This window comes from Chiloscyllium plagiosum, chromosome 10 (genome assembly GCF_004010195.1).
Source record: "Chiloscyllium plagiosum isolate BGI_BamShark_2017 chromosome 10, ASM401019v2, whole genome shotgun sequence".
NCBI classification, from domain to species: domain Eukaryota; kingdom Metazoa; phylum Chordata; class Chondrichthyes; order Orectolobiformes; family Hemiscylliidae; genus Chiloscyllium; species Chiloscyllium plagiosum.
The window spans coordinates 14,163,596-14,188,476 of NC_057719.1; the positions used below are offsets into that span (position 1 = coordinate 14,163,596).

At 39.7% G+C, this 24,881-nt stretch overlaps 1 protein-coding gene across 1 annotated transcript in view; it reads right to left on the reverse strand.

Annotated features, from left to right (window-relative positions):
* Positions 1-1,508: 1,508 nt before the first annotated feature.
* LOC122553394 (latent-transforming growth factor beta-binding protein 2-like) overlaps positions 1,509-24,881 on the reverse strand; it is a 366,328-nt gene continuing 342,955 nt past the window's right edge. Inside the window, exons 31-35 of the mRNA XM_043697103.1 lie at positions 23,809-23,979; positions 20,304-20,732; positions 16,526-16,675; positions 8,354-8,557; positions 1,509-4,140 (exon numbers count right to left, since the gene is read on the reverse strand). Coding sequence (XP_043553038.1) covers positions 8,397-8,557; positions 16,526-16,675; positions 20,304-20,732; positions 23,809-23,979 — 911 coding nt within the window. The 3' untranslated portion in view covers positions 1,509-4,140; positions 8,354-8,396. The remainder of the gene's footprint in view (positions 4,141-8,353; positions 8,558-16,525; positions 16,676-20,303; positions 20,733-23,808; positions 23,980-24,881) is intronic.

Genomic DNA, 24,881 nt, shown 5'->3' on the forward strand with positions numbered 1-24,881 from the left:
TTGTGCTCTGGAGGTAGAGGTCCTTGTGTATATTTGAGGCTGAGACAAATTCTTGATCAGTTGAGGAACCAAGAGTTACAGGGAAGGGGCAGGAAATTCGGAGTCAGGAATGTCAAATCAACCAGGAATGGCAAATGTAATTCCTCTCTTCAAGAAAGGAAATAGGGAAATCCCTGGCAATTACAGACCAGTAAGTCTCACGTCTGTCGTCTGCAAGGTTAGAGAAAGGATTTTGAGGCATAGGATTTATGACCATCTGGAAGAGCATGGCTTGATTAAATGCAGTCAACACGGCTTTGTGAGGGGCAGGTCATGCCTCACAAACCTTATCGAGTTCTTTGAGGATGTGACTAGAAACGTTGATGAGGGTCGAGCTGTGGATGTGGTGTATATGGACTTCAGCAAGGCATTTGATAAGGTTCCCCATGGTAGGCTCATTCAGAAGGTCAGGTGGAATGGGATACAGGGGATCTCAGCTGTCTGGATACAGAATTGGCTGGCCAACAGAAGACAGCGAGTGGTAGTAGAAGGAAAATATTCTGCCTGGAAGTCAGTGGCGAGTGGTGTTCCACAGGGCTCTGTCCTTGGGCTTCTACTGTTTGTAATTTTTATTAATGACTTGGATGAGGGGATTGAAGGATGGGCCAGCAAGTTTGCAGACGATACAAAGGTTGGCTGTTGTAGGCTGCAGCGGGACATTGACAGGATGCAGAGATGGGCTGAGAGTTGGCAGATGGAGTTCAACCTGGATAAATGTGAGGTGATGCATTTTGGAAGGTCGAATTTGAAAGCTGAGTACAGGATTAAGGATAGGATTCTTGGAAGTGTAGATGAACAGAGGGATCTTGGGGTGCAGGTACATAGATCCCTTAAAATGGCCACCCAAGTAGACAGGGTTGTTAAGAAAGCATATGGTGTTTTGGCTTTCATTAACAGGGGGATTGAGTTTAAGAGTCATGAGATCTTGTTGCAGCTCTATAAAGCTTTGGTTAGACCGCACTTGGAATACTGCGTCCAGTTCTGGTTGCCCTATTATAAGAAAGATGTGGATGCTTTGGAGAGGGTTCAGAGGAGGTTTACCAGGATGCTGCCTGGACTGGAGGGCTTATCTTATGAAGAGAGGTTGACTGAGCTCGGACCTTTTGCATTGGAGAAAAGGAGGAGGAGAGGGGACCTAATTGAGGTATACAAGATAATGAGAGGCATAGATAGTCTCTGGCTATCGACTCTATTTCTCAGGGCAGAAATGGCTAACAGGAGGGATCATAGTTTTAAGCTGTTTGGAGGAAAGTATAGAGGGGATGTCAGAGGCGGGTTCTTTACACAGAGTTGAGAGAGCATGGAATGCGTTGCCAGCAGCAGTTGTGGAAGCAAGGTCATTGGGGACATTTAAGAGACTGCTGAACATGCATATGATTACAGAAATTTGAGGGTGCATACATGAGGATCAATGGTCGGCACAACATTGTGGGCTGAAGGGACTGTTCTGTGCTGTACTGTTCTATGTTCTATGTTCTAACCATGATCCTATTGAATGAGGGAGCAGGCCCGAGGGGCCAAATAGCCTATTCCTGTTCCTCTTTCTTAAGGTCTTATACCAAAGGGTGTGCTGATGTTGGAGAATCAAGATGAATGTCAATAACAGTAGACCTTTTTTCAGTAGTAATCAAGTTATGTACCATTAAGCAACTATTTCCTTTCTCCACCAAGAAACAGGAGAAGAATTCAGATACACATTTCTCAGTATCTTCTCAATTTTAGTTTGAAGCAGTGTAGGCTTTGAAAATTATCACTTCAGTTGCATCCCGTGTTGACAATGAGAAATAGATGTTATTGGTTGATCTATAACAAGTAACCAAAACTGCTCCACAGGGCAGAGAATTTGCACTTTATATGATACAGTGTAGAAAAAGTTACGTTTTGCAACAGGAAACTAAAGCAAAATGAAATATGGTTAAGGCACTTACTTTGAATTTTCAGCACGAGATACTAGAATTTATAGCCAGATCACTTGTAAAAAGAATAAAATCTGAACGGAAAACAATTACAATGTTATTACTAAATATCTAACATTTCTCTTACCTAAAACATTAAATACATTGTATTTTGTATATAAATCTGTACAAAACATATGCTCTACGTTTTTGAGAATGGTACTTGTATCCACAAAACATGTACAGGAATCAGGTGTAGCTTTACAGATGTTTTAGAAGCAAGTACGATTTACAAGACATACCAGAGCTTATTATTAATTAAAAAAAAACGAAATACACAGACAAAAGAAAAAAAATGTTTTGTTCACTTGAGATTTTCAATAATTTACCTGCCCCTTGTTTAGCACTGATTAGACTTGAGAGAGAATTTACGACACATTCCTATGATGTGCGAGACTTTTAAATTTAAATATGAATTAATATACAAGCTGCAGCCTATTTGAACAGCTCATTAGTCATATGGGTCTGTATTCATAAAAATCAATATGCTTCTTAATTTATATTTTATTGCAATCACATAGAAAATCATGCTGTAACTTTAAAAATTATTTGGTCCCACCGGTGAATCAACAAGAGTCTTCAGTGAGTTTGCTGAACCATGTTTGTTCTAGATTTGATTATATTTCCATAGCTGAGTTACATGATTGGCATCAGCTTCTCTGCGCTTAGGGGAATAAAGTGACCTGTATTTCCAATCGCCAATCAGCACAGTTAATTAGTTGATGCTACAAACAAGACTGGACTGTGATTGAACAGTAATTTAACCAAATCCAGGGGTTTAAATATGTAGGATGAATACCTCATCCATGCATGTACTTGAATCAACTACATGGATAGAATCAACAGCTTCAACAGAGAACATAAGGGAGAAACTTTGTGAGGTAAAGAAAGATCATATTATTCATGTTCAAGGCAATTGAGGTAAATTTCCAAAGTAAATTAATAATACAATTGAAGCACGTTTATATGTTAACAGCAGCTTTGTAAAAGAAAACTGCCAGGTAATGGTTCTGTATTAAAATCCAATTCTGAACTACTCAAAATAATTTACATCTTGTGTTAAGGTGAATTTGAATTACTCCCTTCTTGTTACATGAAATTTTCCATTGGCTTTCCTAAAGCAATGAATAGATATTGTGAAAGTTACAATTCAATCAACTTCTGAGCAGCTTAGCTCTAGTTAGAATCTTCCTCTGGCTACATGGTGTAATGATAATTCAAAGTTTTGTTTTAAATTTGTTCTTTATCAACAATTGCAAATTTAGTGCATAGAACGTTAACATAACTCAAGCTACTAAGGGACAAGAAATCCAATTAGCTGAGGACAATACTAACAGCAATCAATACTGCATCATATATCTGCCACCTTATCACATAAATAGGGAAAAAAAGAGTATTACTTGAGGCCATTGAAGGATTTTTAATTAGAATGCTATAATTTCAGATACATTTCCAGGATTAAAAACTTTAGAAGGTTACAGTTTGAATAAATGCACCTTTATTCTTCTGATATTTAGATAGTGGATTTAGTTTAAGGTAGCCTTTGTAAGCCAATTTGTTTCAACAATTTGTTAAAATTCCATGCTAATCTATAAATTTTGGCTGATAGCATGTTATAGAATTAAGACAACCACAATGATTATTTAAGACCTTAACTGATTTCTTTTTTTACCTTCAGTATTTCAGTCTACATGGCATTCACCACAGTGAAAACATTGGGGGAGGATCATTGCATGGATGCAGAACATCTGAATATCATTAACATCATGCTTGAATAACATATACACCCTTGGGAGGCTGGATCAATGTGGTACAGTGAACTGTGAATACATGCGAATTACATATAAATGTGTGTTTTCTGTGTGAAAGGTGGCAGAGAGCTGGCACAGACTTAATGGGCCAAATGGCCTTTTTTCTGTACTGTGGACCTTTATGAAATCAAGTTGTTGAATGGCAAGATCCAGCTTACTGTTCTCCAACTTCATACCTAACTGAATGTTTGCTATATGTTGCATTGAGTAGGAAATAATTGACATGCATGCTGGCCCCAAAACAACACAATTAGAGCAATTCCTTCAAGCTGCTACAGGGAGGTCCATTTCATTCTGCTCCTAGGTTCCAGAAATCCCTTGCCTGTCATCCAATCCTAATACAAAATCCAGAAACATTTTTAATGAGGCTAACAAGAACAGATTTTATCCATATCTGTAAGTTTATAACTCAAGCCTATGTTAGATGAAACATATTGCCTGCAGAATTAAATATAATGGAACTTTACATGAACCAGAATTAGAGTTATTATGGGGCAGAAGGAGGACCTTTGGCCCATTGTGCCTGTATTTATTATCCGATGCCAATCTCCTGCCTTTTCTCCATATCCCCGCACACTATTACTATTACAGTTAGCACTGCTGCCTCACAGTGCCAGAGACCCGGGTTCAATTCCCGCCTCAGGCGACACTCTGTGTGGAGTTTGCACATTCTCCCCGTGTCTGCGTGGGTTTCCTCCGGGTGCTCCGGTTTCCTCCCACAATCCAAAAATGTGCAGGTTAGGTGAATTGGCCAGGCTAAATTGCCCGTAGTGTTAGGTGAAGCGGTAAATGTAGGAGAATGGGCCTGGGTGGGTTATACTTTGCCAGGTCGGTGTGGACTTGTTGGGCCGAAAGGCCTGTCTCCACACTGTAAGTAATCTAATCTAATCTATTCAGAAACCATCCAAGGCTCACTTGAATGCCTCAGTTGAACCTGCCTCCACCATATCTCCAAACAAGGAAATTCTGACTTTGTAAATAGATGACATTGCACTTGTGAAATTAATTTTGTATTCCCTTTATAAAGTCAAAAACGACTTGGGTTGATAAAGAGACAATAGGGTTCAACTATTATTATAATAATTATTCTATTACCAAAGCTTGCAATCTATTTTTATGTCATAGCTTAGCAACTAAGTACATTTTGGCAGCTCTTCTGTTAACAGTGAGATATGGAGCTTGTGCTATGATGTTAGTTCCTCTCACACATTTGCACATCTTGTGTTATTATTTTTGATTGCTCTTTCCTGACCTTTCAGTTTTAGGAAGCAACAGCAGCAAAGTTCTCATTGAAACATTTCTAAATTTAAATCCCTCCGATTGGAGGTTTACTTATTGAAGAGTACATGGTGAAATTGGAAGTTCCAGCTCTCAAACTTTCCAATAAGAAGTTATACTGCCTTAATTCCCAGAGGATTCCAAGTAGTAGGCATAATTGGTGTTGGAGTTTGGGGGCGGTGGTGCACATTTCTACAACTACCTTATAATTCTTATATCACACTTTTTACTGAAAATTATTCCAATTCATTGAAATATTTTGATTATGGCATTTAAAGAGGTGTGAACACATACATATAACAAATAATAACAATAAAACAGGATTTTTTATTATCTAAAAAGCAAAACTAAGAATAAAAAATACTTACAGATTTAAAGAGATGAGCTCAGAAGTTACGTTATGCAATATTAGAATTGGAGTGTTTAATGAGGTGGCATGAAATTACTTTGTAGGTTGTTTGGATAGATATTACCCATTTAACAAAAATGTGTTAGATTTGAACAAGATAATTTCATACAAATGTGGTCAGTTTACGTTAATATTGTTTTTAGAATGCAGTTTTCAATGGAAGGGAACTGAAAACTGTCAGTGGGAGGTCATAATAAATCCTTACTGGCACACTTGTACTAATCCTCGAGAACCTCATTGATACAGCACTAATAGCTGTAGCCATAGAGGAATGCTTTGAAATCAAATCGTATTCAAAAAAGAGAGGGAGACAGTAGGCCAGTTAGATTAAAATTCTACAGTCTATTATAAAGGATGTTATAGGAGAACATTGAGAAATCCATGATATAATCACGCAGTCAACATGGCTCCATGAAGGGGAAATCATACCCGACAAATTTACTAGAATTTGAGAAGGTAACAAGCAAGCAGATAAAGCAGAACCAGTAGATGCAATTGGATTTCCAGGGTGCATTTTTGGGGAGGCAATTAGTGGTGTTAATTGCTGGACTGTTAATCCAGAAATGCAGGTGTTGTTCTGGGGACACAGTACAAATCCCGCCATAGCAGATGGTGGTAGTTGAATTAAATTTTAAAAATCTGGAATGAAGAGTCTGATGATAACCATGAAACTGTTGCTGATTGTTGGAAAAAACCCATCTGGTGCACTAATGTCTTCTAGGGAAGGAAACTGCCAACCTTACCTGGTCTGGATTACATGTATCTCCAGACCCCCAGCAATATGGGTGACTCTTGACTGTTCCCTAGGAAGAACAATAAATACTGGCCCTCAACCCATGAATGAATTTTAATAAATTGATAAAACTATCTAATAACACAACAGACCAGGGGGTTGGGGGAATGTATATTAGCATAGGTAAAGGATTGGCTAACTAATAGAAAGACAGACAGTTAACATTGGAGGGGCATTTTTCAGCTTGGCAGCATGTAGATTGCTGCAGGGATCAGTGCTGGAGTCACAACTATTTACAATACATATTAGTGACTTGGATGGCAGAAGTGAACGTACTATATCCACGTTTGTAGGTGACACAAAAATAGGGAATAGGGCAAGTATTGAAGATGATACAAAGAGTCAACAAAGGGATATAGACAGGTTAAATAAGTGGGCAAAAATTTGGGAAAATGGAATAATATTGGAGAACCTGGGGTTATACACTTGGGCAGAAAGAATAGAAGAGTTGAATATTATTTGAATGGAGAGAAACTGCAGTGGGATGCAGCACAGAGGTTTGGAGATCCTCATGAATGATTCAGAAAAAGCTAGCATCCAGGTGCAGCAGGTAATAGGGAGCTTAAATGGAATGTTGACCTTTATTTCAAAGGGCATGGAGAATGTGGGAATGAGAGATATGGAAGTCTTGCTAAAAGTATACAAAGCACCACTTGGACCATAGCTAGAATACTGTGAACAGTTTTGGTTCCCTTATCTAGGGAATGATATACTGACATTGGAGGTAGTCCAGCAAAGGTTCATCAGGCTAATACCAGCTATGCAGGGATTTTCTTATGAGGAGAGGTTTAAATAGGGTGGGCCTGTTCTCATTGGAGTCCAGAAGAATGAGAGGAAACCTAATTGCAACGAATGAGATTATTAAGGGACTTGACAGGTGCTAAGAGATTGTGGGCGGCACGGTGGCACGGTGGTTAGCACTGTTGCCTCACAGCGCCAGAGACCCGGGTTCAATTCCCGCCTCAGGCAACTGACTGTGTGGAGTTTGCACGTTCTCCCCGTGTCTGCAGGGGTTTCCTCCCATCATCCAAAGATGTGCAGGCCAGGTGAATTGGCCATGCTGAATTGCCCGTAGTGTTAGGTAAGGGGTATGGGTGGGTTGCGGGTCGGTGTGGACTTGTTGGGCCGAAGGACCTGTTTCCACACTAATGTAATCTCATACTAATGAGACAGTCTAGGACCAGAATTCATAATCTCAGAATAAGGAGTCATCTATTTAGGACAGAGATGAGGAGGAATTTCTTCTTTCAGAGAGTTGTGAATCAATGGAATTCATTACCACAGAAAGCTTTCAGGACTGGATTGTTGAGAGATTGACAGATTTTTAAGTGGGGACAGAATCAAGGGTTATGGGGAAAAGGCAAGGAAGTAAAGTTGAGGGTTATCAGCTTGGCCATAATCTCATTGCGTGGTAGAGTAGACTTAATGGGCTGAATGGCCTACTTCTGCTTCTACCTTTTATGGTCTGAAGTAATTTACATGTGCAGAGACATCTAGTGGCACATCAGCTATACTGCAATATATTTTCCCTGACTGATTATTAGGGATTTTGAACACTAAACAACTGATTATATTTCTTTCGAAAATCTCAGTCTAGAAAATGCAACAAAGTGCACTGCTATGGTTTTAAAAGAGAAAACGTTTCATTTAAAAAAAACACAATGCTCATGACCCTATCCGAATTATTTTCTCTTATTTAAAATGGCAATGTCTAATAAGAAATAACTTACTTTTTTAAAACTTTTGCTTAAACAAATGATATTTATCACAACCTTAGTGTCAATTATTTCAGAGCCATTCAGGATGTCTTCAAGTTACATAAAAGCCTTACACAATCTTAATAGTCTCAGCCAACTGTCTGCTACTTGCAGTTTGTACTGTCTCTGTATATTTTTCAAATGGAACCATCAGAAATCTAATCAACACTTTCTTTCAACGTCATAGACATAAATTATAGATAGTGTCACTAGACTGGTGTCTGTGTGTGTTGCTGAACATTTACTCTCACATATAATCGAATTGATAATCCCAAGCAGAATAAACATGTATTTTCCTTAAAATAAATCACCAAGTGCTTCTTTATCACTTGCCAGGTGACAATGTCCGTATTCTTACTGATGTTCTGTTTCTATTTCTGGTATACAGTCATTAGGATACTGGGAAAGCACAAAGCCTGGTAAACAGATGCACTTATATGATCCTTCTGTGTTCTCACAGCTTGCATTCCGGCAGAGTGGTATGCTATCACTCAGATCCTCACATTCATTAATATCTGAAATGCAAGAATCACAACAGAGTCATTTCAATTCATATGGGTAGCAGTAGGTCATAGAAACGTCTCCAGCTTGCTCTGTTATTCAATTAGTTCATAGCTGATCATCTACCTCAACTTCACCTCATAGAATCCTGACAGTGTGGAAGCAGGCCATTCAGCCCATCAAGTCGACAGTGTCCCTCCAAAGAGTGTCCCACCCCGACCCATCTTCCTACTCTTTCTCCATACCCTGCATTTCCCATGGCCAATTCACCTAACTTGCCCGTCTTTGGACTGGACTGTGGGAGGAAACCAGAGCACCCAAAACGAAAACCCACACATACACAGGGAGGATGTACAAACTCCACACGATCACCTGAGGGTGGAATTGAACCCATGTCCCTTGTTCTGTGAAGCAGCAGTGCTAACCACTGTGCTACATCATTCCCTGTGACTGTAAGGTTTGAGTTTAAGGAGGCTGGTTAGCTCTGTTGACAACTGGTTTGCAACAGAGAGTGAAATCAACAGTGTAGGTTCAATTCATGTACCCGCTAATGTCACCATACCTTCTTAACCTCAGACCTCACTGTGAGAGGTGGTGGCCCTCAGGTTAAACTCACTACCAGTTGACTCTCTTGAATGAGAGAATAGCTTTTGGGACTGAGATGACTTTAATGCTTAAGGTCCTGTGGAGTGCTGTTTCATGGAATGCAGGGATGCCTGATTTATGAATGTCTGTCTTTTGAATGCAATCCTATACTGGGATGTAATTTGAAAGATCCAATACAGAAACATTTCCTACACACAAATGGCTGCTTTATGTTATCCTGCATTGTGTCCTGACTTGCATGCAAATCAACTTCCAAACAGACTCATTAACAGAACCCGTTCTCAACCTGGGGACTGCCTGTATTTAATATTCAATCAATATTCCCCCTTTAGGTCCTGAAATATTGACTGCTTCCTGCAGTGAATATCTGTGGAGAGAGAGACTGCTTTCTATTTGACTGCAAAAATGTAACAGATTAAGTTTGATCATGTCCTTGTGAAACACCAGAGGTTAAGGGTTAGCTAGATTGAGTCCAGGCATTTACTTTTCCAGTCAGGGTATTTCAACTCACAGATGACACAATTCCAACACACTAAATACTTGTTATCCACAGACAAGTTCTCACCTAATTATCCCTTCTCTTTATAAAATAATCAATGGATGTAGAATAATAATGAAAAACGAAAAGTCTACATATTATATTCCTGCTTTTGTCGTTCCAAATGTCCTTTTACTGGTATCTCTGATATTTCCTGGACCTTGCTCCTTTCTTTGTAAGGAAATGAGAAAGCCCACCCATTTCAAGTTTGCAATTTCTCCATTCTCCAGTATCTACTTTCGAATTATAATATCGATTTGCAGCCTTTCTTCATTCACACGTTTTATCGAATGATAGTTACCCAGATAAAACTCAATGGGCTTTGCTGCTGAATCTCTCTTCAGAATTTCTCCCAGCATTTTTGTAAAGGAATACAGCACATCTACAGCCTCCACAATGGAGTGGGAACAATATGGGCACGTAGCTACTGCTGAAAGCATTGACAGTGAAACAGTTGAAAAGCTGCCTGGCAGTTGGTCACAAGGGAAACAACGACGAATGGACATTTTGAAAACTGATGTCACAGACAGCTGGTATCAGTGCATGATAAGACCGTGAACAGATCTCACAAAGAATAACATGCTGCAACCTTGAGATAACACATGACCTGGCACATTCTTTGATATCCTGTTACATACTAACGTACATAAACTGTGATTGGTCAAGGCCATGACTTTGCCCTTTAAACTGGTGATGTGATGTGACAAGATATGACTGGTGTGCACCTCAAGGGATGTAACATGCGTAAAAGTTACATGAACATTTGCATCCTTTGTTTCATTGGAAAAATCTACAATTGTTCCAGTTGTTCATCTCCCCAGCAGTGGAATAGAACCATAGAAAAACAGGAGTAAGAGGAGGCCACTCTGCCCTTTCAGCTTGCTCTGCTATTTATTATGATCATAGCCGATCGTCCAATTGGATTCCCTTTCATTGTCTGTCCTTCCCAAATACATAAGCTCACACTTATCCAGTTTAAATTCCATTTGCCACTGAGTAGCTCATTGGAACAGTTTAGCTCAGTTAGCTGGATTGTCAGTTTACAGAGCAGTATGATGCCAACAGTGTGGGTTCAATTCCCATCAGTGTTTCTTTTTAGATTCCCTACAGTATGGAAACAGGCCTACGGCCCAACAAGTCCACACTGACCTCTGAAAAGTAGCCCACTCAGACCCATTTCCCTCTGAACTAATGCGCCTAACACTATGGGTAAGTCGCATAGTCTACACAACTTTGTGATAGTGGAACAAAGCCCATGCAGCCACGGGGAGAATGGGCAAACTCTACACAGCCAGTCGCCCGAGGTGGGAATTGAACCTGGTCCACTGGTGCTGTGAAGCAGCAGTGCTAGCCACTGAGCCATCGTGCCATCCATGAGGTTGCCATGAAGGACTCTCCTTCTCAACCTCTTCCCTCACCTGAGGTTTGGCGACCTTCAGGTTAAATCACCCCTAGTCTAATGAGAGAGCAGCCCCTATGGTCTGGCAAAACCATGGTGACACATCAACAAGCATCTCGGACCAGCCCATCCATGTTTTCCTGTAATCTGAGGTTATTCTCCACGTGTGTTCTCACCCTCACCTATTTTTTGTACCATCTGTGAACTTCGATCAACCCACCTACGTTCAAGTCTAAATCATTTACACAAACCACAAACAGCAAGAGCCCCAACATTGATCTTTGCAGAATCCCACTGGACACAGGTTTCCAATCACAAAATGTCCCTCAAACTTAATCTGAACTATCAACATCATTTCTCCATCAGCACCCTACACCTCCTGCCTCCAACACCACTCTCCCCCCTCCCCCCTCAAAACTATTTCATAAATGCTGTCCCCTTCACACTTCACTTCAGCTCTGATGAAGAGTCAAGCAGGCTCGAAACATTAGCTTGCTCTCTCTTTATCTATGCTGTCTGACCTGCTGTGATCTCCAGCATTTGTTGTTTTTGGTACAAATTCCAGCATCTGCAGTAATTTGCTCCTATCTCAAACTTCTCCCTCTGCTTCCCAATTCTGGATCCAAATTAACCAAATTTCCTTGGATTCATGGGCTCTTACCTTCGCTATCAGTCCCCCAAGCAAGGCTTAACAAAACCCTTGCTGAAGTCTAAGGAGTCTACATTGATTGCTTTGCCCTCGTCTACAAACCTGGTCACCTTTCTTGGAAAATTCAATTAAGTTGGCTGGACATGATCTCCCTTTAACAAAGCCATGCTGACTATCATTGATTAATCCTTGTCCCTCCAAATTCAAATTAATTCTAACTCCAGCGGTGTTGAAACTGTTAGAAGCAATTCTGAGAGACAGACATTTATTTAACCTCCAGGGAGACACCCCCACCCCTGGCATTGACACTTCTTTTTGAAGAAACATTTCCATGTTGAACTGATCTTCCTGCAGAAAAGCATTTAATCTACATTCCCAATTATTTGTTAATAACAATGCCAAGAAATTGTTTCCCTCTATCTGAAGTGAATACAGAGTCCCTACAGAATGAATGCAGATGATTCAACCCATCTTAGAGTCGGATAAAAGGTTGGCACAACACCAAGGGCTGATGGGCCTATACTGTTCTATGAGTTCATGCCAGCCTTCCAAAGAGCAGCCCACCCCTGACCCCATAAATCCACATTACCAAAAACTCATTCACCTAACCAGCATATCCTAGACACAATGGGCGATTTAGCATGGCTAATCCACCTAATCTGCACACCTTTGGATTGTGAGAGGAAACCCACACAGATACAGAAACCCTCAGAACGTGCAAACCCCATACAGAGGGTGGAATTGAACCCGGATCCTTGGTAGTATGAGGCAGCAGTGTTAACTACTGAGCCACTGTGCTACCTATATGCTTATATCTCGACCCCCCCTCAGTTTTTCCTCAAAGCTTTACTCCAGTGTCCTGGCTTTAGCCTTATAATTCCTGGAGAAACCTTTTCTGTGCATATCCATCCCTGTTCTGAAGAAGAGTCACTGGACCCGAAACATTAACTTTGCTTTCTCTCCACACATGCTGCCAGACCTGCTGAGTTTTTCCAGCAATTTTTGTTTTTGTTTCTGCGATAGGGCTGTTTGCTGTCTGGAATCTCTGTGCCCACCCCACACTCTCTCCAGCTTTGTCATTCTTGCTGTTTAGCAGCTTTTATTAAGCTTTTGCAGGATGGATGAGCAAATTGCTTCCATAGTTTGAACAGAATTTAGTTTATGTCTTCTCAATTTCTGCCCCTGATTTGAATAATATTTCCTTAATTCCAACAAAGGACAGTGATTGCCCTGATTGTGTAAGTTGTACATTCACAGAACTTCCAAACACAATAACTGTGCTCTTTTTCATATCCAGTTCCATTTGCATTTTTTTTATTGATGGCTTACTTAACAACAATGGAGCTTCACTGGACTCCACGTCTGTGCTGATGAAATGACGGATTCTGGTTAATTTACAAGGAATGATTACTTTTCTTAAAAGATGTTGGTTTGCTGTCACGTTCAAATCTGACAAAACGCTCAAATTCTAGGCATCTTTTCGTCTGTTCGTTTGACACAATATAAATGTGCATTTGTTGTCTAACACTGCAAAGTTAAAAGACTCTGACCCAAGCACATTCATCACTTAGCTGAAACCTCTTGTGACCAACACAGTCCCCTCTTTGATCTCAACCTTCTTCTAAATCTTCCATTAGTTTCGAATGTTCCACCATCCTGTTTGGGACAGGTGTTGGCGTAGTGAATCACACCTGACACATCAATTCCTATACCTGGAGATGCTGGAGTTCATTCTCTTATTGTAAATCTAAAATTCTCTTTCCTTCTCAAAATTGTCAAAAACATTTTAATTTAATTTAATTTCCTTTAATTAAAATTCTTCTTTTCTACTGTTGCCTCCGTCCTATATCTAGACAGTCCCACCAACCAGTTAATGTTGTGTCATATGGTTAATTTAGCTTAAAAATGTGTTGCTGGAAAAGCGCAGCAGGTCAGGCAGCATCAAAGGAGAAGGAGAATCGATGTTTCGGGCATAAGCCCTTCTTCAGGAATGAGACCATATTGTCTCATTTGTCTTCATTTTGTCTCATTCCTAAAGAAGGGCTTATGCCCGAAACGTCGATTCTCCTTCTCCTTTGATGCTGCCTGACCTGCTGTGCTTTTCCAGCAACCCATTTTTAAGCTCTGATCTCCAGCATCTGCAGTCCTCACTTTCTCCTCATATGGTTAATTGCCACATTTGCACTACAAATGATTCTGGAAAAGAATACATGTAGTATTTTTCTTTTACTGCTCCTGACATTTGCTCTAGCAGTCTGTGTTTATCTACAAGTTGAAGTCACATCATAACTGGAAGTCTGTATAAATTTGATAGTTGGCGCTGGGTAATAATTTATCAGCCAGGATCATTGGGGAATTGTTGCAGTCTTGTTGGTAATGTATTGAATTCCATTCTGTACTCTTCAATGCAGCTACCTTCACTCTGACTTGGCCAATATATGACCATGCGTCCTAAGCTGTTAATAAGACCGTATGACATGGGAACAGAAGTAGTCCATTCAGCTGGTTGAGTCTGCGCTGCCATTCAATGAGATCATGACTGATCTGATAATCCTTAACTCCATGTCCCCGCCCTTTCCCCATAACCATTCATTCTGTACTGATTAAAGACATGTCTAGCTCAGCCTTGAATACGCTTAAAACCCAACCTCAATAGCCCTCTGTGGTAAAGAATTCCACAGATTCTGTACCCTCTGAGAGAAGGAATTACTCTTCAGTTCTGTCGTAAATGACTGGTCCCTTATTCTAAAATTATGTCCTCTGGTCCGAGAATCTATTCCAGGGGAAACAACTTTTCTGTATCTACCTTGTCACACCCCCTAAGAATCTTGTACATTTCAATAAGGTCACCACTTTGGTTTTCTAAACTCCAATAAGTTCAGGGCCACCCTACTCAACCTCTCCTCATAAGGCAGTCCCTCCATAGCTGGGATCAATCCTAGTGAACCTTCTTTGAGTTCTGAGGAAGGGTCACTCAACCTGAAACAGTAACTCTAATTTCTCTCCACAGAAACTGCCAGAGACTTTACAACAATTTTTGCTTTTGAACTTTCTTTGATCTGCCTCCAATGTCAGTACATCTTTCCTTCAATAAATGGCCAAAAATTATCCAGTACTTTTTTTGTTTAATATTATTTGTGAAAAGTTGTAACTTGTGCAAACTTTTATTCTTGCCTCCAATTCTAAAAAAAAACTTTGCGTCTTATCCTGTTTTCATTCTTTCACTGGCCATATGATTTGCAATCAGAAATCAGGGCAGGGTAATCCCACCTTGATGATTTAGATTCAGACTTCTTTCTGAAGTTTTCACCACACTACTGTCAGGTTAGAATAATGATAACTTTTCAACCTTTGTCCAAAAACAGGAAACCATCCTCCGTGGAGTGGGGAGAGTGAGGACTGCAGATGCTGGAGGTCAGAGTCAAAAACTGTGGTGCTGGAAAAACACAGCAGGTCAGGCAGCATCCTAGGAGCTGGAGAGTTGACGTTTTGGGCATACGCCCTTCATCGGGGGGAGAGAGAGAGAGAGACAGAGAGACAGAGAGACAGACAGACAGACACAGTGTGTGTGAGGACGTTGCCAAATTGGAGGGTTGGATATTGGATGAGGTGGGGAGGGAGGGGAGATTTGGAAACTAGTGAAGTTGATATTGATGCCGTGTGGTTGAACGGTCCCAAGGCAGAGGATGAGGCATTCTTCCTCCAGCAACAGAGTTAACGTTTTGGGTTCAGTGACCCTTTTTCAGAACTTCTGAACTTAAGTCTGCTTTCTCTCCACAGATGCTGCCAGACCTGTGTTTGTTTTGGACTTCCAGCACCCGCAGTTCTTTGTCTTTCTTTAACCAGAGGTTACAAGCTGGTTAAACAGTGTTCAAGGTTTTAACAGCTTGAGTTTTATTCCAAATCACACCTCGTAAAACATCAACAGACTGCTTACTTGTTCCCCATATACCTAATCATGTTCTCATTCAATAATCCCCTAATTACCATTAAATATCAATTGTTTCCAAGTTCCATTTGGTTTTTAGGTATCCCTACTGGATGAAAATAGTTCTCAATTCATACATTGACCATGAAAACAAAACCTTGAGCTGACATCAACTCTCTCAATCTTATCAACCCAATATAGTCATCAACCAACAGTGAATTTCTTTTTAAGAATTAATTTGTTGCAATATGCAGTAAGATGAATCCTTTGGTCCTTTGACCTAGGGATAACGCATTAAAGTCTATTCCATGTAGATAACTAGATTTATTTCCATTGGTTTGAGATTCTGGAATGAGCAGGGGACATAGTCTTAGAATATGGCCAGACAATTCTGGACAGGTATTATGAAGTACTTCTCCATACACAGGCTAGTAGAGGTTTGGAACTGACTTCCACAAATGGTGATGGATGCTGGGTCACTTGTTATTTTTAAATCTGAGGTAGAGTTTCTTTTGTTAAACAAAAGGATATGGGCCAAAGATGGGTATATGGAGTTAGACCATAGATCAGCTATGATCTGACTGAATGGTGGAACAGGCTCCAGGGTCTGAATGGCCTACTTCTGTTCCTATATTCCTAAAACAGCATCTACCCCATAGGGAAGTATCAGCAGTGATACTAATGAGATGTCTAGTCCTTTATCGGGGAATTGATAACTCAGAAAGCAGAACTGATAAGAATGACAGTGCAATCTGCATCTCTCACTCCAAATAAGCCTGAATATTTAGTGGTGAAGGGTTGAGCTGTTAAGAAAGAGGAGGAAGGATGGACCAAAGATCACAGAAAGCAAAAGGTCACTCACCTACACAAGTCATTTTTGTCATGTCGAGCTCAAAACCATCAAAACAATCACAGGTGTATCCTTCCTGCACTCGAACACATCGCCCATTTTCACAGCCATTCAGAATCCCACACTCCTCTGCTTGTAAGCCTTCAAAACTACTGGAACGATCTGAGAAAATCAAATCAAATATTGGGATATACCACACAACTAAAGCAGGTTCAGGTGTTTCTGGTTCGACAATAGTACTTTCCATTGATCTACCTCAGACCACAGGCTGTAATTTTCGATGGAACTGGAACATGGATGCGTCCATGTATACCATCAATGATCCATGCCAGTTCTGTGAAGGTTGCATCCTGTTAAAAGATCAAAGTGCCCTCACAATCCTGCCAAGGAAAACTGGTGATACAATTGGCAAACAATGAGGACCCTGTGATGTGGTCACTGCACTGACAAAATGAATGAGGTTGTCAATTCTCCAGTTCATGGTTTGAAGGAAAACAATGTTAAAAGCTGTCATACATTTTTTCTATGTTCAACCTCATAGAATTTCTAATGGGTGGAATTTTGAGGTGGAATTGCCATCTGGGACTTTCTGAGGTGGAATTAGCCTTATTCCCAATTCCTCCACCTCCCTTATTCCCAATTCATCCGCCAAAACACCATCCTTTATTCCCAATTCCTTTGCCTCCGCTGCATCTGTTCCCAGGAGGACCAATTTCACCTCAGAAAGTCCCAGATGGCCTCCTTCGTCCGTGATCGCAACTTCCTTTCCCACGTGATCGACGATGCCCTCCAGTGCATCTCCTCCATTTCACGCACCACCGCCCTTGAACACTATCCCTCCAAACACAACAAGAACAGAATCCCCCTGGTCCTCACCTTCCACCCCACCAACCTCCGCATACAACAGACGATGCCCTCCAGTGCATCTCCTCCATTTCATGCACCACCGCCCTTGAACACCATCCCTCCCAACACAACAAGAACAGAATCCCCCTGGTCCTCACCTTCCACCTCACCAACCTCCGCATACAACACATCATCCTCCACCACTTCCACCACCACCAGATGGACCCCAATACCATTGTTCACAAGACAATCCTTCCTTTAAGAAGGAGACCAAAGTTGTACATAATATTCAAGGTCTGGCTCATCAATCCCTTTTATAACTGGAGCAAATTTCCTACTAATCATGTTCTATTCCTCTCACAATACAACATGGAATTCTTCTCAAATAATTGCTGTACGCATACGGTAACTTTTAGTGACTCGTGTACTCGAATATTCAGATCCCTCTGCAGCTCAGAATTCCACTGATGTACTCCCTGAGGTAATCTGTTCTTAATTCTTTCTGCCAAAGTGAACAATTTTATATTTATTCTTCCCACTTTGCTTACTGACTTAAGTTACCGAGAGTGGTTTCCAAACTCATAATGCCCTCTTTACAACATAGTTTCTCAACTATCTTTGTGTCATCTTAAAACTTAGGTACTGAGTCTTTGCTTTTCTCATTTAAGTCATTGAGATAAATTGCAAAAGTTTGAGCCCCCAGCATAGATCCCTCCCAATATTCTGCCAATCGGAAAAAGATCCATTTACGCATCCTCTCTATTTTCTGCTAGCTAGCCAATCTTCTAACCGTGCTGGTATGTTACTCCCTCCACCACATGCTTCTATTTTACTTTTGTAACAAATGTCTTCTCGCAAACATAATTTACCTCCATTAGCCATAGCTCATATCATTCTTTCAAAGATCTCCAATTAATAAGTTAATATGACTTATTTTTCATAAAACCACACTGACACTTCATGGTTGTCTTGATTTCTTTCTAAATGCACCTTCTTAATAATCAATTCTAACACCTTCCCTGTGGCAATTGTCAACTCAACTGGTCTATAGTTTCGCGTTTTCTGTCTCCTTTGGATGGGACTTTTTCAGAATTTAACAAATTTTGGAACATCAATACCAAAGCTTCTGCTTCTTTCATAGCCACCTCTTTTAGGACCCTAGGATGAAGTCATTAAGAGCCAGGGTCTTGTTAGCCTGCAGTTCCATTGTTTTGCTCAGTACTTTTCCCTGGTGATTGTAGTTTCACCAGGTTCCTCTCTTACTTCCACTTCCCAATTTGCAGCTTTTTTACAGCATATAAATGATTTATATGAGTGTCTACTGAAGTGTTCTGACAATCCTGCCGCTACTGTGACCACTCAAGTTATATCTATAATAACCTATCAGAAATAATAAATGACATGTCTAGTGAGGGATAAAGGAAATTAACTGCAGCAAATAAAATAATTAAAGCAGGTATCAGACTTGGAAATATATCACTGTTCCTTCACTGTGTCAAAATCCTCGAACGCTTTCTCTAACGACATTGTAAGTGAATCACATGACTGCAACGGTTCAAGAAGGAAGCTGACCACAACAATAAATAAAGTCTGGCCTTGCCTATATTGTATTATCAAATACATGATGTAGCGTCTGTGATTTATGTGTGTTTTTAATATTATTTATTGTAAGTTTGGGTTTTTGGTTTTAAAATCAGTAACATACGGGTTTTCTGTATGTCTGAAGTTAATAATTAACTTGGAAGTATTTCAGTAGCCATGGTGATTTCTTTTGAAATATTTTTAGAATCTGAGGTTCAGAATTAATGGTGTTTTGTATACGTTGATAGGGATACATGACTGAACAAGACAATCAAGTTCCAGTTTCCAAGATGAGGAGAGGTTTTATTTTAAGGCAAACACCCATAGCTTAGAGAGAGAATTATTTTCAGTCTTATTCTGATTTTAGATAGCTCTGTGAAGTCCTTGGATGAAGATGGCTAGATCGTCCAGTGATCCTGAGAAGGGAAGGATATAACTAGATTAACTTAGAGTGGAGAATTATTTTTAGTTCCAGACCAAAAATGTTGGGATAGAATCCTGAAGAGGATAAAGCTGAGTATGTTTAAACTCAGATGTATAATAGCTCCAAGAATAAGCTGCCTGCAGTTCTAGTCTATAAGTTAACAGTCACAGTTAAATCTGTTGAAGGGTTAGAGAGGGACCTTCTGGTGTGAGTACTGTAGACGTGAAGCATTTGGCTACAATTCAAGGCGTGTTTCTGGGTACAATATCATGGCTGTATTTTGGGTACTGCACAAAAGCTGCTGTTTTCTATATGTAAAGGAGCATTTTGGGATTAATAGGATTATATTTTTACTGCATGTTTAAAAATCTTAAAAGGTTTGTTTTTAGTAGATAATTCGGTTTATTCTATTTTGATTTCATTTCTTCTGTTAATAAACTTCTGTTTTATTGTTAAAGTAAAATTGGCAGCATTGCAAGTTTATACTTCAGCAAGAGACCACCTTATTAAAACCAAAACAAAACAAAGTATGACCTATTAAGTCAGCTTTCATTTTGGGATCTGACTTGTCCAGTAATAGCATCATCTGGGATCATTAAATAAATAAAAAATATAATTTGATCAATCCAACATATGCAGCGTAAGTAAAGACAAATAATCAAAGGCATAGACAGTCCCTTCATGGTAAGTCCATTTCATATCATCTCAATCACAATGGAGCACTTTATGAGTAAAATAACCATTCAATTTGAACTTGCATATGTACACAAAATTTTTTCTATCTACATATCTTGAAGTCGAACTTTGGGTTTCTTTTTGTCATTCTTTTAAAAGTCATACATGTGTCTGGAGAATAAGCATATGTTGTGAAATAACTTTAGCTACTAATACGCAAGGTGAAAGTCTCATTATAATAAAGAAAACTGAATCACAGCTTACCATTCTCACTGCTACTAAACAATGGGATTCTTCCAGGCTCCCGAGGACGGTACTGTGGAATCCGTAAATATCCCGTAGAACTATACTCAGATCCAGGTTGTGAATTTCTTAGTCCATATGCTTCACCATATTGAGGTTCTACTGGGCCATATTGATGAGCTGGATAAGGATCTCTCAGTTCATACCTCGAGTCGGGTTGCGGATCTCTCTGTCTCAGATAGGGATCTCCCAATCCATATTCTAGCCCCTGTTGGGAATCATATGGTCTATATTCAGGCTGAACGTAATTATCATATGATCCAATTCCAGGTTGGAAATCCTGACCAAAGGGTGGTATTTCTGGGCCATATTCATAACCAGGTCTATCCCGGAGCCCAGTTGATGCATCGCCAAATATCCTAGGAATATTACAAAGCTGTGCAAAATCAACTGTAATGGTACAGAAAGAAAATCAATAAATTAAATTAGCAAATGAAAGAATAAGTCAGATGCCATTAAAATGCATACAATCCATTGTTGGGTTGATTGGTTCTCAATGTTTCATTCTTTGAAAATGTGGCTCAATAATAACAGCTGCTATAAAGTATGTGTGGCACTGGTGACTTTTTGAGTCTTGTGTTGACTGAATACATAACCTGATTTTACATTTAGACCAACCTGTTAAACATACTGTATATACTCAAGTAAAAGATCTCATGTCAAAGTCGAACCTCGATTCCTGGCCAAACAATCTGGTATTTTCCATCTAGCTTGTGTAAAAGTCAACCCTACTTCTTCACAGATAGTAATTAACATTTGCAAGTCAAGGTATTATCCTGTACACAAACATTATGATGAGGAAATAAATATTGCTTTTTGTGCTATTATGTGTTTTGATGTACAATTCACACCAACATTAGGCTACGAATTTCTGAAGTTAATTATTGAACGAGCACTATAGTTAGTATAATGAGTGTGATACTAAGTTTATCACACAATCATTTCCAATATAAGATAGGCTTATATGCATTTATTTCTAAAATTACTGTGCAGCTGTTGATGATTTCTCGCAGCTACAATGATTGGCGAGATTGCATGAGAGTCAAATGTCTGATAACTTATTCTTATCAGAAATAAAAGCTTAGAATGTTAGTTTGAAACAACAGTAAATGAGAGAAAAAGAAGGGAAATGGAAGAATTTGGCGTAAAAGTTTAGGATGCATCAGGTCAGTATCAGGTGACACCTTCCTTTGTGTGTAGTTCAGCTGAGCTCAGTTCCCTTACAGCACTTGTGGAATTACCGTAATTCATTGTGTATGAATTTCAGCCCCTCAAATGTAGTATTCATGTAATAGCTGACCCCATAAATTTAATCTTAAAAATAGTCTAAAAAATTTGACTATTACAGGAGTATTTCTGGCCACTTTCATAAGCAGGTCTATCCCAGAGCCCAGTTGATCCATTGCCAAATATCCTAGGAATATTTCAAAGCTGTGTAAAATCAATTGCAATGATACTTTTACATGAGTATATATAGTAATTATTTTATCGGCTCACATATTTCCTTCCTTAAGCCTTGTTCCCATTTGTCATTCTAATCATAGTTTTTCTTAAATAAAAAATCAATTGATGTTTTAAACCACTAGATATTTATGATTATTATCTGTGTTTTAGAAATATTTGCCAAGTTAAACATGTTAAGTTTTTTTTTTACTTTCCAGCCTTTATATTCTATGTGTGGATTTATTTTTCTGTGATTAAGATGGCATTAGAAAGTGGCGACACTATACAACACTTCTCGCTATATTTTGTACCAAAATACATGTGATAATAAATTTTAAAAATCAAATAAACTAAATTAAATATTGTACTTACACAGTGAAGATTCAGAAAGAGGAGACAGAGATAAATATAGGTAAGAGACTTAGTGTCAATTGTCTTTTAAGAGGACATATGGAATGTTGAAAGAAAATAGAACACAACACTTGAGTTTTGGTTATAGATGTAGGAATGTAAATATCCTGATTAGATTAGATTTCTTACAATGTGGAAACAGGCTCCAGGCTCTTCGGCCCAACAAGCCCACACCGACCCTCTGAAGAGTAACCCACCCATACGTATTCCCCCTGAATGATGCACCTAATACTATGGGCAATTTAGCATGGCCAATTCACCTGACCTACACATCTTTGAACTGTGGGAGGAAACTGGAGCACCCGGAGGGAGCCCACGCAGACACGGGGAGAATGTGCAAACTCCACAGACAGTTGCCCGAGGCAGGAATTGAACCCCGGGTCCCTGGCGCTGTGAGGCAGCAGTGCTAACCACTGAGCCACCATGCTGCCCCAAACTGACCCCAATGGGACAGAGTAAGACAGACAGAAAGAGAATAGAGGAGCTTTAGCTTCACCTGCGTGATAGTAACTGGATGTTTGGGCAGTTACAATCAATGTCATTTCTAATCCACTGGCAAGTTGACTGGTCCAAATTTTAACTTGTTCAACTGGGCAGCTGGTTTGATGGTAATTCTTGAGGGTAGAAGGAATCCTCTTTGCATTTGAATATTGAATTCTGATGATGTCATTGCAATTAGATTGTAAGGTTAATTTCTGAGTTGGATCAGCAAGTTGCTGTTGTTTCCAGCTCAGTGTAAAGGAAGCAGAGAAACTGGCCCAATAAAGGCCCCAAAATGTTAACTTAGGGGTTGGTTGGTCAGCCATAATCCTATAGAATAATGGAGCAGGCTTGAAGGGCCAAATGGCTTGCACCTACTCCAACTTTCTACGTTTTAAAACTGTTCTTGTGGTACCAGGAGTACTCCAATCAGCCATAATGGGTTTTCCCTGCTGCTAACCCTCTTCCCTTCTAATGCAATAACCTCCAAGACAACTGCAGAAATTGAACCTGTCACCTACAGAACTGGCACTTGATTTTCAGGTACTCAACGTTGATGTTTTAGCCCAGATGGAGACCACTCTCAAAGTCAACTTCCCTCTAATTGTGCCCTACCACTGATATGCGTTTTCCCACAATACTGGGAGGTCAGGCCTTCAGTATTACCTACATATTGTCCTGGCAATTTGAAATCAGCGATGAAGAATGGGATTCATTATGCTAACAGAGCTGCTCACATTTTCAGCACAAATTTGGCTTATTCAAATTGTCAAGAGAGCTGTCAAGAAAACTGTTAACATAAATGCCAAAGGGACTTGTTAAATAAAGCTGTTGAGCATTACAAACCCTTTCTTGTAACAAATGGAAATGTTTCAGTGGTGTCACAAGAAAAGCAGTGCTTGTTATTTGATTCTGTTGACATAAGCCTGCAAGTTATAAATGCAGGATTAGTGCTATATGACTGATTTCACAACATGCCATTTCACTATTTGATTGGCTGTCTAAGCGGTTATAAACGCTTTGGGACAACAAATTCCAATTTTTTTTAATAGAGTCACAGAGCCATATAGCACAGAAAAGTGTCTATTTGATATTTAGATTCAATACAGGTATTAAGTAATTAACATCTTACCTGATGTTCTGGAGGGGCAGAAAGCACATTGTAGGCCCCAGGCCTCTCCATACAAGCAGCAGCATTCAGTGTATGTTGTTGATCTGGTCCTCAAAGGCTTACTACAGATGTCATCCTCAGTCACTGCTTGCCAGCATATATCCAGATATGTATCTACCTCTTCAGAGTTAACTAGTGAACAGAATTAATATCATAGGGTTATCTTCAAAACAGATAAAAAATGTTTATCAGGTTACTGTTGTACACACAAAACATATCTCTGAAGTTTCATGCCGCTACTGAGGTTTTGTCAGTGCAGTTAATGTCAGAGCATTGAAGTGTCCTGCCTCGAATTTTCCATGAAGGGGATTTAAAAGCACAGGCAACATGTTTATTCAGCAATATTTCAATTAATTTCCTCAGCCCCTTGTTAGTTACGGTCAGGCATCCCAATTTTAAAAAAGGACCATTGAAAGAGGAATGAATGTTTGATTATGATATAGGTTATGATATCTATATCAGCAGTGGGCTCAAGGGATGAACAATTGGGGTTGCAAACTCCAAGTCAGCATTGGTGATTGCAGAGCCAAGACTCCGATTTAACCATCCTTAGTGCTGGGAGGACCCTTTAAGTGTGTGTGTGTGTGTGTGTACTTTCCACTGTTAGGCAGAATTTAATGGAAGTCAGTTTAATTACAGGCAACAAAACAATCTGTTCAATGGTAGGTGGCTGAAATCATGCCGCTACTGAGGTTTTGTCAGTGCAGTTAATGTCAGAGCATTGAAGTGCCCTGCCTCGAATTTTCCATGAAGGGGATTTAAAAGCACAGGCAACATGTTTATTCAGCAATATTTCAATTAATTTCCTCAGCCCCTTGTTAGTTACGGTCAGGCATCCCAATTTTAAAAATGGACCATTGAAAGAGGAATGAATGCTTGATTATGATATAGGTTATGATATCTATATCAGCAGTTCCCCAACTGTGGATTCAATCCCAGTGGGCTCAAGGGATGAGCAATTGGGGTTGCAAACTCCAAGACAGCATTGGTGATTGCAGAGCCAAGACTCTGATTTAACCATCCTTAGTGCTGGG